The sequence below is a fragment of the Dermacentor albipictus genome, chromosome 5, assembly GCF_038994185.2.
Source record: "Dermacentor albipictus isolate Rhodes 1998 colony chromosome 5, USDA_Dalb.pri_finalv2, whole genome shotgun sequence".
Taxonomy (NCBI): domain Eukaryota; kingdom Metazoa; phylum Arthropoda; class Arachnida; order Ixodida; family Ixodidae; genus Dermacentor; species Dermacentor albipictus.
In genome coordinates this window covers 103,168,635-103,184,532 of record NC_091825.1, presented here as the reverse complement: position 1 = coordinate 103,184,532, position 15,898 = coordinate 103,168,635, and the positions used below count along the sequence as shown (strand labels likewise).

General features: G+C 51.9%; 1 protein-coding gene across 4 annotated transcripts in view; it reads right to left on the bottom strand.

Moving 5' to 3' along the window:
* Positions 1-1,876: 1,876 nt before the first annotated feature.
* Positions 1,877-15,898, bottom strand: part of LOC135905937 (WAG22 antigen-like) — a 139,530-nt gene continuing 125,508 nt past the window's right edge. For all 4 annotated transcript variants that reach the window (XM_065437078.1, XM_065437077.1, XM_065437080.2 and 1 more), the window contains exons 4-5: positions 4,144-5,925; positions 1,877-3,638 (exon numbers count right to left, since the gene is read on the bottom strand). In XM_065437078.1, the coding sequence (XP_065293150.1) occupies positions 2,379-3,638; positions 4,144-5,925 (3,042 nt within the window). In that variant the 3' untranslated portion in view covers positions 1,877-2,378. The remainder of the gene's footprint in view (positions 3,639-4,143; positions 5,926-15,898) is intronic.

Below are 15,898 nucleotides of genomic sequence, written 5' to 3'. Positions count from 1 at the left end.
TGTTCAGCAATCGCTGACTGCTACGTGATACAGAGGAAAGTATGTATGCGCGTGCCCTACGTCCAGGGGCTGTACAATCCAGGGCAGTCCAGGGTAGTACAATAATTTGATATACAATGTCGTTGTCCGTTATTCTGTCTGTTATTTTTTCTCTGTTATTTCTGTTTGTTATTCTGTTAGTTATTTTCCTTTTATTTTCAAGTCACGGCAGGTGTTCTGCTTTCTGTATGTTTATTTTCTTTATTTTTATTACTGTTTCTGTATCTGTCCCATACAGAAACAAGGTGCTCCGTTCACCGGTTATGATGGAAAATTTGTTCGTGTTCATCTCGACGTGTTCGTGCAGCAGCTCCTCTAGCAAAGAACCCGCCGTGGAGGCTTAAGGGCTACGGTGTTGCGCTATTAAGCGCGAGCCGCATTTCGATGCGGGCGAAATGCAATAACCCCCGTGTCGCCGTGCATTGCACGTACGGCAAAGATCCCCAGGAGGTCATTATTAATGGGGAGTCCCCCGCCACGGCGCGCTTCACAATTAAATCGGAGTTTTGGCGCGGAAAACCCAAGAATTCAATTCAATAGTGAATACTGGATCTGATGCTGGTGCCCATTGCAAGTTATCACCCCCTGGGTACTCACTTTTTTCTGTTTTATTCGTTTGTGGTGTGTATGCAGTGTTGCTTTACTATCAGTAAACCCCGGATGACCGGCTTCAAAGTGCGCAAAATACTTCATCTATGACTGAAGAGTCAATGATGTGGTGCATATACCGGGTGTTCATAATAAAGCTTTACCGCTTTCTTAAAATTAGGCACTGGGAGGCACGCGAAGACCACGTGTGCAGATAAATTGTGTGGTCAGAGGAGCACAAAGTTAAATGATAATCATCGCTGTCAGCAGCACAATTAACTAAAGTTCAATAATTACATTTTTATTGACTGCTCTAAGTGTGTATGTTTGCGTTCAAAAGTTAGAGGCAGTCGTGTTTCTACACAGTCTCACTTGGAAGAATTCTTCTAGAATGTCTGTACTCTTAGATATCCGACTTCAAATTTTAATTGTCGTTCGCATGATTATGTATGCAAGAGAGTGAGGATCGGCGCGATAAAACACGGCTGTTGCGTTCGGCGTTTAGTCTGACAATAGGGCGGAGGCATAGGCAAAGATGATAACTGGCCCCTTCCCCTCTCGGCCATAAAGCCTAATTGTGGAAACTATATATATATATATATATATATATATATATATATATATATATATATACATATGTATAGGCCACACCTGCTGATGTAAGTGTGCAGATATTTTGATGTCCTGACAGAATGCTGTGTTGCTGCGACAATTTTGAAAGTGACCGCACGACATGTGTGCGATAGAGCGTGACATACATTCGTACGTTGCACTGGCAGCCATGTGAGTTAATACTGTGCGGCATTCAGGTCGCCAACTGCGTTTGTGTAATTACTGTTTTCTGTATATAAGTTGCGTGGCGCCACGTGCGACTTTCAGGCAGGTAGGGAGGACGTAGAGCTCGGATGATGATTTGACGGCGGGAATTCTATGTGGTATGGAGTGGTTCAGTCTTTCTGCTTGTTTTATAGGAGTCAGTCATACCTGGAACAAAAAAAAAAAAATCAAGACGGTAAATGAATGCAACTTAGTGCTGCGGCTGGCTTGTCGTTATATTTGGAAACGCCTCCATCGCAGTAATTCCTTCACATTCTTCGTTCTGTCCCAACTTGTATCTGTACTAAGTGCTTCGCTCCATCTGTCTCCATCTCCATCTATCGATCTATAAGATTCGTGCGAAACATGTGACGGCGCTCGCTGCTTTAAGCGAGGCAAGAGCACATGTCGCAGAAACAAGGCGAATCGGGCATATAACAAAACAATCGTTTTATTTCAACTTGATGCGTATATTATAGCAAAGAGGACAATAATGATAAATTACAAAATACTGTGCATTTCTATAGAACTCTGATGCCTAACGGACGGGAAGGTCGAAAGAGACGAGAAGAAGGCCGCGAGAGAAACTCCACCCAACCCAGGCGTCCAGCTGGTCGACGAACGCCCGGCTACCCCACATATATATTATGTATATAATATGTATTCCTCTTTGCTATAATATGCTTCGTAACAAATTAACAAACATGTTGCACGCATTCTCGTCGCGATGAACACAGCCACTCCCGGAGACGATGTGTAATACAACTCGCCTCCGCCGAAGCACTCACACTCACGCGCGCACAGTCACCGGCAGTCGCTGAATATGGCCCAACAACACGCATGGATTGGTATCTTACAGATCCGCTCGATTCTAAGAGGAGGAAAACGGAAGCTACTATGCAGAAAGAGAAGCCACAGTTGGAGCGTTGCTAGTCTTAGTAGCTGGGGTACTTGAGCTGACCGCTGTCCGGGCCACCGCCATTTCCGTTTCCGTTGCTGTCGCCGTTTTCGTTGTGGTGCGGGGACGGGAGGTCTGGTGCGGCTGTGTGACCGCCGTGGTGTGCCGGGCCGCCGGTGGCCGGCCTGCCGCCTCCGGTGATGAAGTCGTCTCCGCCCGCTGCGTAATCGGCCGCTGTCGTGCCGAAGCCTGCGCTGAGCTTGCCTCCTCGGTGGCCCCCTGCGCCGCCGCCGTATCCCGGCCTGCCAGCGTCGCCGTAGTCGTCTTCGTCAGTGTCAGTCAGATCAGCAGGGCCGGGACCACCGTGCGTTGGTCCTCCGTGCGTTAGTCCTCCGTGGTGAGCGGGACCTGTGGTGCCGCCGTGGTGCGGCCCTCCGTGAGTCGGCCCACCGTGAGTTGCTGGTGCCGTCGTTCCTCCGTGATGCGCCGGGCCTCCGTGAGTTGTAGGTCCTGTGAAGTCTGGGCCCGCAGTGCCTCCATAGTGTGGTCCGCCGTGGTGGGGTCCATCGTGTCCGAGGCCGCCATGCGTGGGACCACCGTGAGCCGAACCGTCGTGACCAGCCGGACCTCCGAGGGTTGTGTGCGCCGGACCGGTGTGCGTGCCGGGCTCACCGAATCCGGGAACGCCATGCGTCGTGTGCGTGGTTCCAGTGTGCGTCGCTGGTCCGTCGAATCCAGGACCGCCGTGATGCGTGGGACCAGTGTGACCGGGTCCTCCGTGGGTGACATCCGTCGCTCCTGGACCTCCGTGGGTGGGACCTCCAGTGTGACCAGTGGTGCCGTATCCGGGTGCTCCGTCAGTGGGACCACCGTGGGCAGGTCCGGTGTGATCGCCAAAACCACCGTTGGGGACGTGCCCGTTAGGAACCGCTCCGACGTGTCCGGGACCATGGTGAGCAGGACCGGTGTGGGGAGCACCGGGAGCTCCGGTGAACGAGCCGGTAGGGGTGGTCGCGGGGTATTCGGCAGTAGTCGGCGGGCCTAGGTGTCCCGGCGTCGCGCCAGGACCTTGTTGCTGTGGTTCTGCCGCACCATAAACACCTCCCGGTGCACCTCCGGCAGGGCCGGCACCTTCTGGCGCAACGTAGAGCTGAGAGTTGAGGTGGTACAGCGAGGGCGTCTCGTCGCACTCGTAGTTGTACCACCAATCGCACACAAAGAACTTCTGGTTGAACACGGTGCCGTTGGGACACAGAAACGCATCGTGTCGGCCGTCTTCTTGGCAGATGTGGAAGACCTGCGAGCACGCGGACGTCAATACGGACACGGTAGTCACTGTAAATAATGCCACCTGACATTGCATAACTGATTCTCACAGGCAGACACTAACCTAACTTTGCCGCATTCGCTAGAGTTCCTTTCATCTTTCACAATGGCATAACCATAAATTGGGGTAACACACTTTTTCAGGCTGCTTTTATGTCTAGCACGCATGATCGCCTGCAACGAATCAGACATATTTGCTGAAATATGCGCTTCTCATTTCTAGAGCAAAATATGGATGATGTGACGCATTCTTTATTTTTATAACATTTTGCCCACTTTCTGTGACCTTTCCACGCTTTTTCTTCCTATACCGGCACCGTCCTGTGCGTTTTTTTAAAGCAGAGTAAAGTGAGATCACATAGGTATTATACCCTTATAGCGATATCCTAACAATAATGCAATCCTGGAAGGATTCCCATACGACCTAAGCGCTCACATTTACTGCCAAATAATCTCGCAGTGAACATTTTACTCACTTGGCACTGTGCGTCCATATCACCATAGTACCCAGCGTACTGCTGGTCTCTGCAGCTGAATTCTGTACTAGGAATTGAGCTGTAGACAGGGTAGTCTTGGCCGGGCGTGCCTCTGATAGCTGGCCAGGGCTGACCATCATGCCCGTCTCTGCCGTCGTCTCCGTGATACTGTCCATCGTCATGCGGACCGCCGCCAACGTGTTGCTGACCGGCTTGCGGACCGCCGTTCGGGAAGCCATTCGGGAGTCCGTTAGGCCCCGCAGGGGGAAGTGTCGAAATCTTCGGCAGGCCGAAGTCGGGAGCTTCTGTAGGCGCAAAAGGTGCGCCAGTCACACCGCCTGGTCCGCCAGCATGGCCAGTGTGCGGCTGGCCTGTGAAACCGTGGGATGGGGTTACGCCTGGTCCTCCGTGGGTCGGTGCGTCGGTAGGCCCGCCAGTGACACCAGCTCCACCAAAGCCTGGACCCGCAGGTCCGCTTGGTCCTCCTGGATAGTCTTCTGAGCCGGGCCCAGTCGTTTTGAAGGGTTCGAAAGTCGTATCAGGTCCGGCGCCACCACCGAAAGAAGGTCCTGTAGTTCCTCCTGTTACGGATGGCACGTAGGCAGGAGCATGTCTGCCGTGGCCGGGGTGAACTTCGTGACCGGCGTGGTGTCCGTGACCGGAAGGGGTCCCGGTGGCCTTGAATGGCTCGAAGCGATCTCCCGGGTGATCACCACCAACCGTGGTGGGAACGTGGCCAGTGTGACCACTGCCAGGATACGCTGTCGTGCCTGTCGTGTCGACGCCTCCGCCGGGTCCGTAAGATCCGGGCGTCACGTGGTGTGGGCCGGTACCAAGGTGTGTTCCCGTTCCATGGTGAGGGCCGACCGTGTGGTGCGGAGTGCCCGTTCCACCGGTGTGGTGAGGACCTCCAGTCTGAACAAGGTCTCCAGCGTGAAGGGGTCCTCCGGTGTGGTGTGTCACTCCTCCGGTGTGGTGTGTCACTCCTCCAGTGTGGTGAGGAGCTCCGGTATAATGAGGTCCTCCGGTGTGAGGTCCACCAGTATGGTGAAGGCCACCAGTGTGAGGCCCTCCAGTGTGGTCAGGCCCATCGGTGAGTGGTCCTCCGGTATGGTGAAGGCCACCGGCGTGAGGCCCTCCAGTATGGTGAGGTCCATCGGTGAAAGGTCCTCCGGTATGATGAAGACCCCCGACGTGCGGGCCTTCAGTATGGTGAGGCCCATCGGTGAGTGGTCCTCCGGTATGGTGAAGGCCACCAGGGTGCGGCCCTCCAGTATGGTGAGGTCCATCAGTGAAGGGTCCTCCGGTATGGTGAAGGCCACCGGCGTGAGGCCCGCCAGTATGGTGAGGTCTATCGGTGAAAGGTCCTCCGGTATGATGAAGCCCACCAGCGTGAGGACCTCCAGTGTGATGAGGTCCGCCGGCGTGAGGTCCTCCGTTGTGGTGGGGTCCGCCCGTCAGGTGAGGAGCGCCGGTGTGGTGTGGTGCACCAGTGTGGTGAGGCGCCTTAATGTCAAGGCCGTGTCCGGTGTGCCCGTTGGTGGGAGTGTGTCCGAAGCCATCACCCGCCGGACCTGTGGTGTCACCGAAGTCACCGTGCTTCCCAGGACCGTAACCGCCGCCGCCACCGTTGGGGAAGGCGCCATCGCCTCCGCCATGGGGCGCCGGTACGTCTCCGGCTGAGTAGTCGCGTGCGTCGCCATAGTCGCCTGGAGCCGACGTGGTCGTGCCGGAAATTTGGTTGAGGAGCTCGTCAGCCCCGCCGTAACCGCCGGGCAGCCGCTGGACAGCGGAAAGAAAGAACAGGAAAGCCTCATCACTAAAAGGTGAAGCGGCGACAAGAAAGTTCGCGCAGTGGCTGGCCTGCGGAAGTGAGCCGCAAAACGCAATTGAGTCAGGCATGCACTCTGCTGTTAGCTGCTGGACTTCCTCGGTAATCAAATGTTTGAGCATTGATGGAATGCCGATCGGAAGCTTCTCTTTCTGTGTGGGCAATGGGGGAAGGAGCTCGGGCTAATCCTCTGTGTAATGACGTTCCCCGGCGCTTCTTTTGTATGTAGTAAAAAAACACATAAAAAGAAGCCCCGCGCCGCATCAAGTATTCGTTTTTTATGTTTTCGTTTTCGTGACCCCGAAAGGTACGCGTACCGATTAATAATGCATAAGCGAGCTGACGGTCGGCGGCGGGCTGGAATAGATTTCGCGAGCCACGGCGATTGAGCAAAGAAGGAAGTAAAGCGTGTATACGATGCGCTTTGCAGAGCGAGCGCCCAGCACACGCAGATCGACGCGCAAGCGGTGTAGGTAGACTGCGCCTTCAGCTATAGGCATGAGTCCTCGCCGGCACGAGCGATGGATGAGTGGGTTCTCTTCAAAAGGTCGCCGTGACTTCTTACTTCGTGCGTGACCGAAATCGCCGCGTTTTGTAGCGTTCGCGCCGAGCGGCTCGTTTCCGCCTGAGCGTTTCTCCAGAAAGACACAGGTTACGGATGCAGGTAAATAAAGCCCCCAGGAAAGGCGCCACTGCCCAGAGTGGTCAGAAAAATGGGCACATTGCTCTTTTTTTTTCCCACTGCCCGCGAAGAGGCGGATGACGAAGAGAAGATTGATTACTATCCGTATCGGGAGGAAGCTTCCTAACCCGCAAAAAGCGTTATCCGGAAAAGAAACGTCTCAGGTGTATGTGGTGTCTTTGATGCCATGCTTATGCGATGCCGTAAGATAATCGGATTATGTTTTTTTTTTCGTCCCCTAACGTTTCTGTTGCGTGATGTTGCAAAAGTACGGAAATTATAAGAGCGGGAAGGAAAGAGCATGGGGATGAGGGGCTCTCGCGAAAACAACAAAAAATATAACACTAGTAAACTTTACCACTACGATGAAACCGCAGCTATACAGTAATAGTCATGCTACACTGAGTGCCAGATTGTAAAGTCGTGCCCTTCTAATTCAGTTAATCCATTTGAAGTGTTGGCAGTGACACCATTCGCAGACACGCTAAAGTACCGCGATTTTCTCACCACTGGTGACTGCATCATTCGAGCTCGACATTCTATGAATTATTCTGTATTATGGCGCACACTTTTAGAAAAAATATCAACGCTCTCCAAAGTAGGACCGCGCCCGCATCCAGCATATATAGCCTGGGATATCGCCAGGTTGACCTCCTGACTTTTGTCGCTTAGAAAATGGTATTCTGCACTGACGCCTCTTTTACTTCATCCACGATAAAGGTCCGTATATGTTAGTTTAGCTTATGCCGTAGGACATATGCTGCTGCTAATAAAAATAACAGTATACAGGTAGTGGCAGAAATGCCATAAACATTGCTTATCCGCCGCGTCACAGCTTTCTTTTCTTTTTCTAGGTCACTCAAGGGTGGCATACAAAGATATGGCACAATGAAGTGAACGAACGAAATATTATACGCCATTAGATTTGTTAGATAAAGTGACGTGAGAGAGCAGTATTATAGTGCTTGGAATGCACAGATACTATAGCGGTATAAGGAGGGCCTACGCAAAGAAGCACGCTGATCGTCTACGGCGTCCTTGGGCACACCGTAGCGCAAAACAATGCCGAATTATTTACCTTGCAGACGTGCAAGGGAGTACGCAGAACAGACAAAGGCTGTCACTTCTGCCGCTGACAAAGATCCGGGTACCACAGTCTCCATCATAGCCGCTTATTGAAAAGCAGCGGGTATTGGGGGCGAGGGGGGGGGGAACAAATGAAAGGACAAATTTGACGCCAAAGAGCTTCTCAATGTCGCTGTCACCAAGCGAGCGTGCATATATACAACGCATACCGGTGCGCGGCTTTGCGAGCACTGCCCGCCTGCCGGACGTCGTGTGTCACAGACGGATTAAACGGAGCAGCTCGATTGTCCTCCATCCGACCCGATACTCCGAACGTCCGTGCAGGGAAGTGGACGGCGAATACGCGGCGCGACGCCGTGTATATATAACAAGAGCAAACCGCGCGTGTTCATTGCGGCGCTTGACAAGGCCAGCCTTGCCTTGTGCTGGTTTGCGTGATCGCCTGCGCGCGGCAGGGGTCGGGAAGGCTGGCGGGAGGGTGCTGCACGCGGTCTCCAGTTATTCGGCCCTAGCGACTGAAACTGAATGGGCGATTACAAAGCGGACTCGGATACGCATGCCACGGTATACGATGCCGGTTCGCTCGACACATGCCGCACGCGTGCTGCCGTGTCGATGCGAATTCAAGCGTCCACCCGTGTCGCTAAATTGAGTGGTGCCTATGGCGTCGTTGGTCACGAGGTCGCGGGTACGAACCCGGGCTGCAACGGCCGCACTCTGGCGGGACCTGAGTGCAAGAAAGCCTGCGCGCTTGCATTGAAGTGCACGTTAAACGGGCACCACGGTTTCGAGATTAGTCCACAAGCCTGCACTACGGCGATTTCGTGTAGCTCACAGCGATGCATTTGAGCAATGAAACGCAACAATCAAATAATAAAGTACATCGAGCATTCTGTGTCTGTCAGCGCACCTTCATTTCGACACATCTACGTTGGACTGTGCAATAACTTTTATCACATCTGAATCCTTCGACTGTGGGTGAAGACGACAGGCTTACGAAAGGGAGAGCGATCTCAATACAGGGCTGTGTGGCCGCGGTTTCAATTGATGGTTTACAAACGACACGTGAGTGCTACGACGACTGCATCGAAATCCTGATGAATCATTTTGGTGAAAAGAGTCGCACTGTACAAGGGAATCGACGCCCTCTGCGCGCACTACACCAGTTCTGGCTTTCTGTCTGAATGTGTGTACAACCTTCAAAAGCTCCTACTCGCATCGCTATGTATGAGAGGGTTGAGAGGACTAAATGCCAGTTCTACTACTAATGCTACTATGATGACGTACATTCTGTAAAAGCCGTTGCCAACAGACATTGTCATCCGCTATCTCGGTCAATAATCCCACTTCAAGCCATCTGCTATCGACCGTTTTGGCTCCGGACAAAAGCAAGTCTCAGCAACGACAGCGAAAGCAGACGAGGAGTTGCAAGGAATCTTGACCTATCTTCCCGTGGAAGATGGAAGTAGAGAAGGAAGTGATGAATTTAGATAAAATAAATGATCTCGACAATCTGAGCACAGAAAGAGAGAGAGGGAGAGAATAAAATGAACGCGCTTATTTACTAATAGCAGCTGTCTTAGGTGCGTCCGCGAAAGCCAAAGACAATGGCTGCCTCTTTTGCAGCCACTGAGAAAACCGGTGAGAGGACTTCGCGCCAAATACTGCCGCCGAAAAGTCAAGCGTGGAATGCGCAAACACCTTGCGGTAAGAATATTATGACACTTGTTGCGTGCTGTCTCCCGGGTCAATCTTCGCAATTTTTGCAACAGAAAGGGACTTTTTCCGGTGACCGCCGATTTGGCCCTTTTTGCGAGAATCTACAATCTTAAGTGATTGATGAAAGAAATATCACTTAGTCGGTAGATGACTGGTAGCGATGCTATTTCTATCTCGCCCTGCGAGATCAGGAGTAGAAATCGCGAAGTTCTTTCTTGGTATAACTGTACGCGAACTGCTGTGAGAGCTTCTCACCGATAAATGCAGTAGGGACATGCCTATGAACGCACTTCATGCAGGCTGCTTTCTTCTAAAACTACTGCACGTTGATAGCCGGCTTTCGGGGGAGGTGCGTCGAATCGGAAGAGTTTCTAGAAACCTCGATTGGGAACAGCAACCGTCGTCATCATTACAACGCGATTGCCTCCACTGTCGGACAGAGGCGTATCCCAAATCTCTGCAGTTGTCCGTGACCTGCTCCAAGTGAATCCAGACTACACTCGTGAACTAAGCGAATACATACTATGCTCGTGGATTGCATAATTTCATCACTCCATCTAATATTGCCTCGTCCTCGCGTGTGTTTTCCTTCCGATTGCAGGAGCTCGGTTGCTAAATAGGCAATACGTTTCCTTCACTACCGGGAACACATGCTGACCAAGCCTTTCGTATTTTCTCTTCCTTTTTCTATTTTATCTTAGTTTCTGCAGTCAAAAATATAAACTCTTTTTGCTGTCTTTTATACGCTGCCATAGTTTTATCTCGGGACGTAAGGCTATATAGTATGTACACTGCCTGCACTGACGTCATCACTTAGTGCGGTGGTGGCGAACCACCATAGCACTGAGAAAATCTGCGCGTCATGATACGATGCACTTATCCACAACTGCGGACCACTGCACGATGTGAATGTTTCACTAATGTAACGTCTGTGACGTCACGTGCAGAGTATCTCACAGGCAAATCTAAAGAAGAAAGCAGCGGACGCGAGTCGACATGTAAAGCGCCGTTCCTCTACGCTCGCACTCGAAAAATTTATTCCTTTAGCTATCCCTCTTTTGATGCATTTTCTTGCTCTGTGGGAACAGCTAGTACAAAGTTCACGTCCTCGCTTTGTAGCGTTTGACACTTCTGGCGTTGGGGCTTCTTTACAAGAGAAAATTAGGTGCCAAGGTGAGCTCGCCAAAAATAACACGCGAGCGGAACACGGTATTTTTCACCGACGTCTCCGAACCCTGGCAGCAACGCCACTGGACAAGGAAAATAAATTCGGCTGCGAGAACCATTTTCGCTCCTAATCGAGTTTTACGAGCACTGCGGTCAGTGGCCACAATAGGAGCGAGAGCGGCGGCGGGAAGGCCACGTTGCCAAACGCTCTGTACACGCTCGATAAAGCGAAGGCACTAAAGTTTCCGTCTCGGGGGTGTTTTCCGCGGCAGCAGCTCCCTAATTTTGTGCAGCACTGGTTGATGGTAAGGGTGGTGGTCTTACCATCAGTCGACTGCAACGTTGCAGGACAATTTGTCCATTCGGTTCTGGCCATCCGTTGTAACTGGTCATGTTCCTGTGAGCGAACTCACGTCACCGAGTCACCGTCCGCCTTCAACGACACAAACACTGCCTTTATCCCCCTAGCCGAGATCGACAAAAAAACGAGTGTTGGTGTTCAACCAAGCAGCCCTGAGCTATACGTAGAACGTTCGAATACCCGATTACGAGCTCGATCAAACAAACAAAAAAAAAAACGTTTCAAATCTGGTACCTGTCCGTGCATTTCGTGCAAGTATCCAAGCGGATGGTGAAATAAAAACTAAGGTAGGAGTACAACGCTGTGTGAATGAGGGATCAGAGATTTCTGGCCTGGGCAAGAGTTTTGTTGTCTTTTTAGTTGCTTATAGTTGCTTATAGCATAGTCTTGAGACCATCTGGTAGCAAAGTGGAACAGCGTCATCTGTTTCACGGTGCTCTGTGCGTGTAGAACTTACCCTATGTATCAGCAGCTATCCCGATGTCTTCACAGTATAATCTACAGACGGCGTCGTCAAAATAACGTGGCCATGCTTGTTTTTGAAAGGTTATCAAGAGCACGGCAGGTGTCTGCAAGAATGTTCACAAACTCAACTTCTTTTGTCCCCCTATTTTCTTTCTCTCTTCAGTCTCTTGCTCGCGGCAAGAATACGCTAACAAATCGTCGCATGTCGCGATAGGCGCCTCGTCGCCTGAGCCTCGTTCATCTGACATTTAATACCGATAAACGCGACTGCGCTCCAACGCCGCCTCGCCAGTGCAAGTATCCCCAAAGCAACGCTGTCCCTCTTTTCCATCTCTCAGTGGATCTACGCGAAGCGTTCACCGGACTGACACAATGGCCAAACGTGCCCGCACCTGAAAACATGGCTTTTCCTTCGTTCAGCGCACTGATCAGAACTAAGCATTGCCGATGCCCTCGCTGGCCTCTGTGGCCGCTACGCGCTCGACGTTTGCGTACTTCATTACGCTATTACCGCGACCGCTTTTCCTATGTTCGATACGAGCGAGGCCTGGGCATTACGGAAGAAGGCTCTTGGCCGCTTTCTACTCGCACTCGAGCGTTCGGGAGACCATCGCGTTTTTTTTTCTTTTTCTCCTTTTAATCCGCCGTTCGCTTCCGGGAATGACGTAATAGGCCTGTCGTCGTCTCTTTTTTATCGACTTAGGTTAAAGACTCCATTGAAGACGAGGGCGCGGTTCTCAGGAGAGACAGCTGGAAACGAAAGAAGAATCTAAAGGCGTTCTTTCGTGGACATCACCAATAGAGGCTGAAGAACGCAGTCGAGAGCAGCCAGAAACGACACGCGACAAAGAGAGTAAAGGCAGGTAATGAAATAACGATGACAGAAAGAGAGAGAGAGAGAGAGGGAAGCGGGGACCGTCGGCTCGAGAGTGCTTGCCGAGGCTGCAGCTGTCTTCGAAAGAGACACGCACACTTCGCGGCAAATACCCTAAAGTGGCGTTCCCGGCGGTCGTCAGAAAAGCCGAGCCTCCGCGTTTCTTTCCCTCGGTTGCTGTTCTCTGTCATTTTGTTACCGTTTTGTGAAGAGAGGCACAGAAGGGGGGCGAGTAAGGACGTTGTAAAAGCGCGTACAGAAACGGCTCAGAAGGCTGCGTCCACCTCTTTAACAACGTCGACTTCAACAGCCAGAAGGAGTGGAGAAACACGTCGGGTGGCGTGCGGCTTAGAAAAGAACTGAAGAAGACGTCGAGAAGCCGCGTTCTCCTCTCTATAGTCGCTGCTGCAGGCGGTGACCGGGCCAACGGCGCGACGGCGGCTTCTCCTCTGTACGTCGTGTGACCTTATTCCTGGCGAACAATGGGCGAAACAGGCGGACAAGGTAGCAGAGAGGAAAGGAGAAGAAAAAAAAGAGGCAAGAAGACGGGCCGAGAAGCTAACGAAACAGAAAAGCCGAGCGACTAAACATGAGCACGAGGAAGGAAGGAAGGCGGGCGGGCGGGCGGGCGGGCGGGCGGGCGGGCTGTAGAGAGCGAAAGATAACACATGGAGATATGGCTGACCCGATCGGCCGCCTCCTAAACAGCGCCGCGTGCACCTTGAAACGATGCAGATTTCGCCGCCGATCACGACGTCTGCACCGCAACTGACGCTCTGCCGGACGGTCCGTGTTTCCTTGCTGGGTCACCGAGCGGGAGAAGGATTCCGATGCTATACGAAGTCTGAAAGACAGCGAAAGCCTAAAGCATGTAAGACGAGGGAGTAGCGGTGCAAGTGGGGCGGGTTGGATGCGAAACTGCGCAGCGCTACGAATGCAAATGCTGTTACATTGTGATTAACATCAACGGTGACATCACGAGTGACGTCAACCGCACTTTAAAAGGGTGAAATGAACTAAATAAACATTTTGTTATACAGACGATCTGCTGAAGAAGCTATAGGGACCGCGAACGAGCGATGGAACGAGAAATGATGGGTGGAACGTTAAGAGACGGGGAGATGGCAAGAAAAGTGTAGCTGATATTCTGGTTGCGATCAAAAGAAAGAAATGGGAGCTAAGCAAGCGATGTAATGCGCAGGTCAAATAACCTGCGCTCCATTAGAGGTACATAATGTGTGCCAAGAGAAGGAAAACACACTCGAGAATGGAAGATGACCAGGAAAGTTTCAGGCATAGGATGGAGTCATCTGACGCAGGGCAAAGGTAACTGGAGATCGCTAGAAGAGTCTTTCGTCCTGCAGTGGGAATAAATGCAGCTGATGATGATGATATAGACTGATGGGATTTATTGTCCAAAAGCTATGGAGGCCCTCGAGAGTCGCCATAGCTGAGGTCTCTGTTAGTTAGGGTACAACTAACTCAAAGTACTCTTCTTTTTTTTTTTGCTGTTCTCCTCCATTATTATACGTATTATTATTACACGACTGTTGAGCACTGGCTTCCCAGACGCTGCGCACAATTATTAATCCGACAGACGCAGGCAAGGTACGATCAGCGACCGCCACTTCTTGCAGGGTAGCTCGCACGCGCGCGGAAACTAGACCTGACCATGAATGAATGTCGAGGAGGTTTTTTAGAGAGGAGGACGGGTCGGCGTTTCGAGAGGGGGGGGGGGGGGGGGTGAGACGGAGGGAAGAAGAGAGAGACAGAGGGAAGAAGCAGAAGCCGATTCCAAACTTAGCGCCGCGCGCTTTGCTTCCAGCTGACGAAGCCACGTGGCTGCGGCGGCGGCGGCGGCGGCGGCGGCTCGTTTCTTTTTTGCATCTTGACCGGCGGGATTGACCTCCGCTCGTCGAGCAGAAGCAACTGGCCCGCGCGGGAGCGCACGTGAGAGCGCGCGCAGCTAGCTATACGCGTCTCGGGACCTTTAGACGCGCGCCTTTTTTTACGGCGGCGCTCGGTAAGGCACCGGTAATGCGCACGCACCATCCATTCGCGAACTCGCTACTATTTGGAGAAGCAGGACCGCTCGGTGAATCTTCCGGTCCTGGAGGCCGCCGTTGGCGGACATCGTTATGACGAGGCGAAAAGTGTCGCGTCGCTCGACCTCTGACACCGCAGAACCTTCCCGATCCTCTCTCGTACACCCAGCAGCTCTCTTCCTTTCGGCTCGCTCTCTGAACAGGTGACGGATGTGAGTACGGCCGGGATTACAATGGTTATAGCGCCGAGTCGCTTCATTAAAAGCGCGCGTCCTCACTCCGCCTCTTCGCGAAAAGCGCACCGTCTCACGAACACTGCGACGTCCCCGTTTCGTGCATGCTGGGAAGCGGCGACGGACAAATTGAGCCGCTCAATCTCGGAAGAAAAAAAAAAAGAAAGGAAGTCGGCGAAAACAAAACGCGCGGTAATCGCGCGTGTCTGTATACGCTCGCTGTCGCCTCTGAATGGAGAGGCATGCACTCTGTCACAACGCGTGGCCGCGGGACCGCGTGAAAGAAGCGCGCTTTGGCGTATGTATGTACTTGGTATGCGCGAACGCGCCGCGAACGTGGGATCAACGTGATAAGAGCGTCGGTCGTGGGAACAGCGGCGGGCCGCCCGCTTGCATGTTTTCTCCTTATAGCGTGGAGCCTTTTTCGGTGTTCGCTCGTCGCCGCGTTTCTCCTCTTTCTCTCTTTCATTTTCTTTAGTGAAGACACAAAGGTGTCGGCACTCGATAATTTGGCCCCTTTATCGTTCTTGCAACGCTTTGCAGAGGTACAAAGAAGTTCCGCGGTGATGTGATAGCGGGCCTTCGCAACCATACGCCAAGTCGAGGAAGCCGGCAGGAAACTAATAATCCGTACAAATGCCCCTAACTATGCGGATCCTCTGCAGTACAGTTCTTCCGTCTAACAACACTTCGCCGGAGTACGCACTTCATAAAGCCGGCGTGCTTTCGGCTGCTATTTGGGAATTTTGTAACTGTTAACTGTTTAAGACGCTTGAAATGTATACTTCTAAAAAAGGCCAACAAGTATCCTCAGTTTCACTGGAAGCAAAGCGCGGGAAGGACGATCGATAAAGACTAGACAGGACAAGCGCTTGTCCCGTCTAGTCTTTGTCGATCGTCCTTTCCGCGCTCTGCTTCCAGTGTAACAATGTATTACCAACCAGCCCAAGCCTATACTCTTCTGAAGTATCGTCAGTTTTTTTTTATTCCATTGCTGCTACACTGGGGCAGCCCACTTGTCCCAAGCATGTCATGGCTGTACCTTTGGTAATATCGTTGTTCAACCGTCTCAGTGCCTTGAAACACGGTCTCCATGAATGCTTTGTTCAACGTCCTTTAACGAAAGTTTATCCCAATTGTGAAGGAAAAGGAAAACTCTCAGACGAATGGTACAATCCTTTTGTGTATATAATACAGCTATTCAGTGTGTTTTCCTTAGTTTTATTAATTAATTAATTCATTTTATTTACAAGGTACCACCGACATTAGTCTTAGGCCTTGGGCAGGAGTGG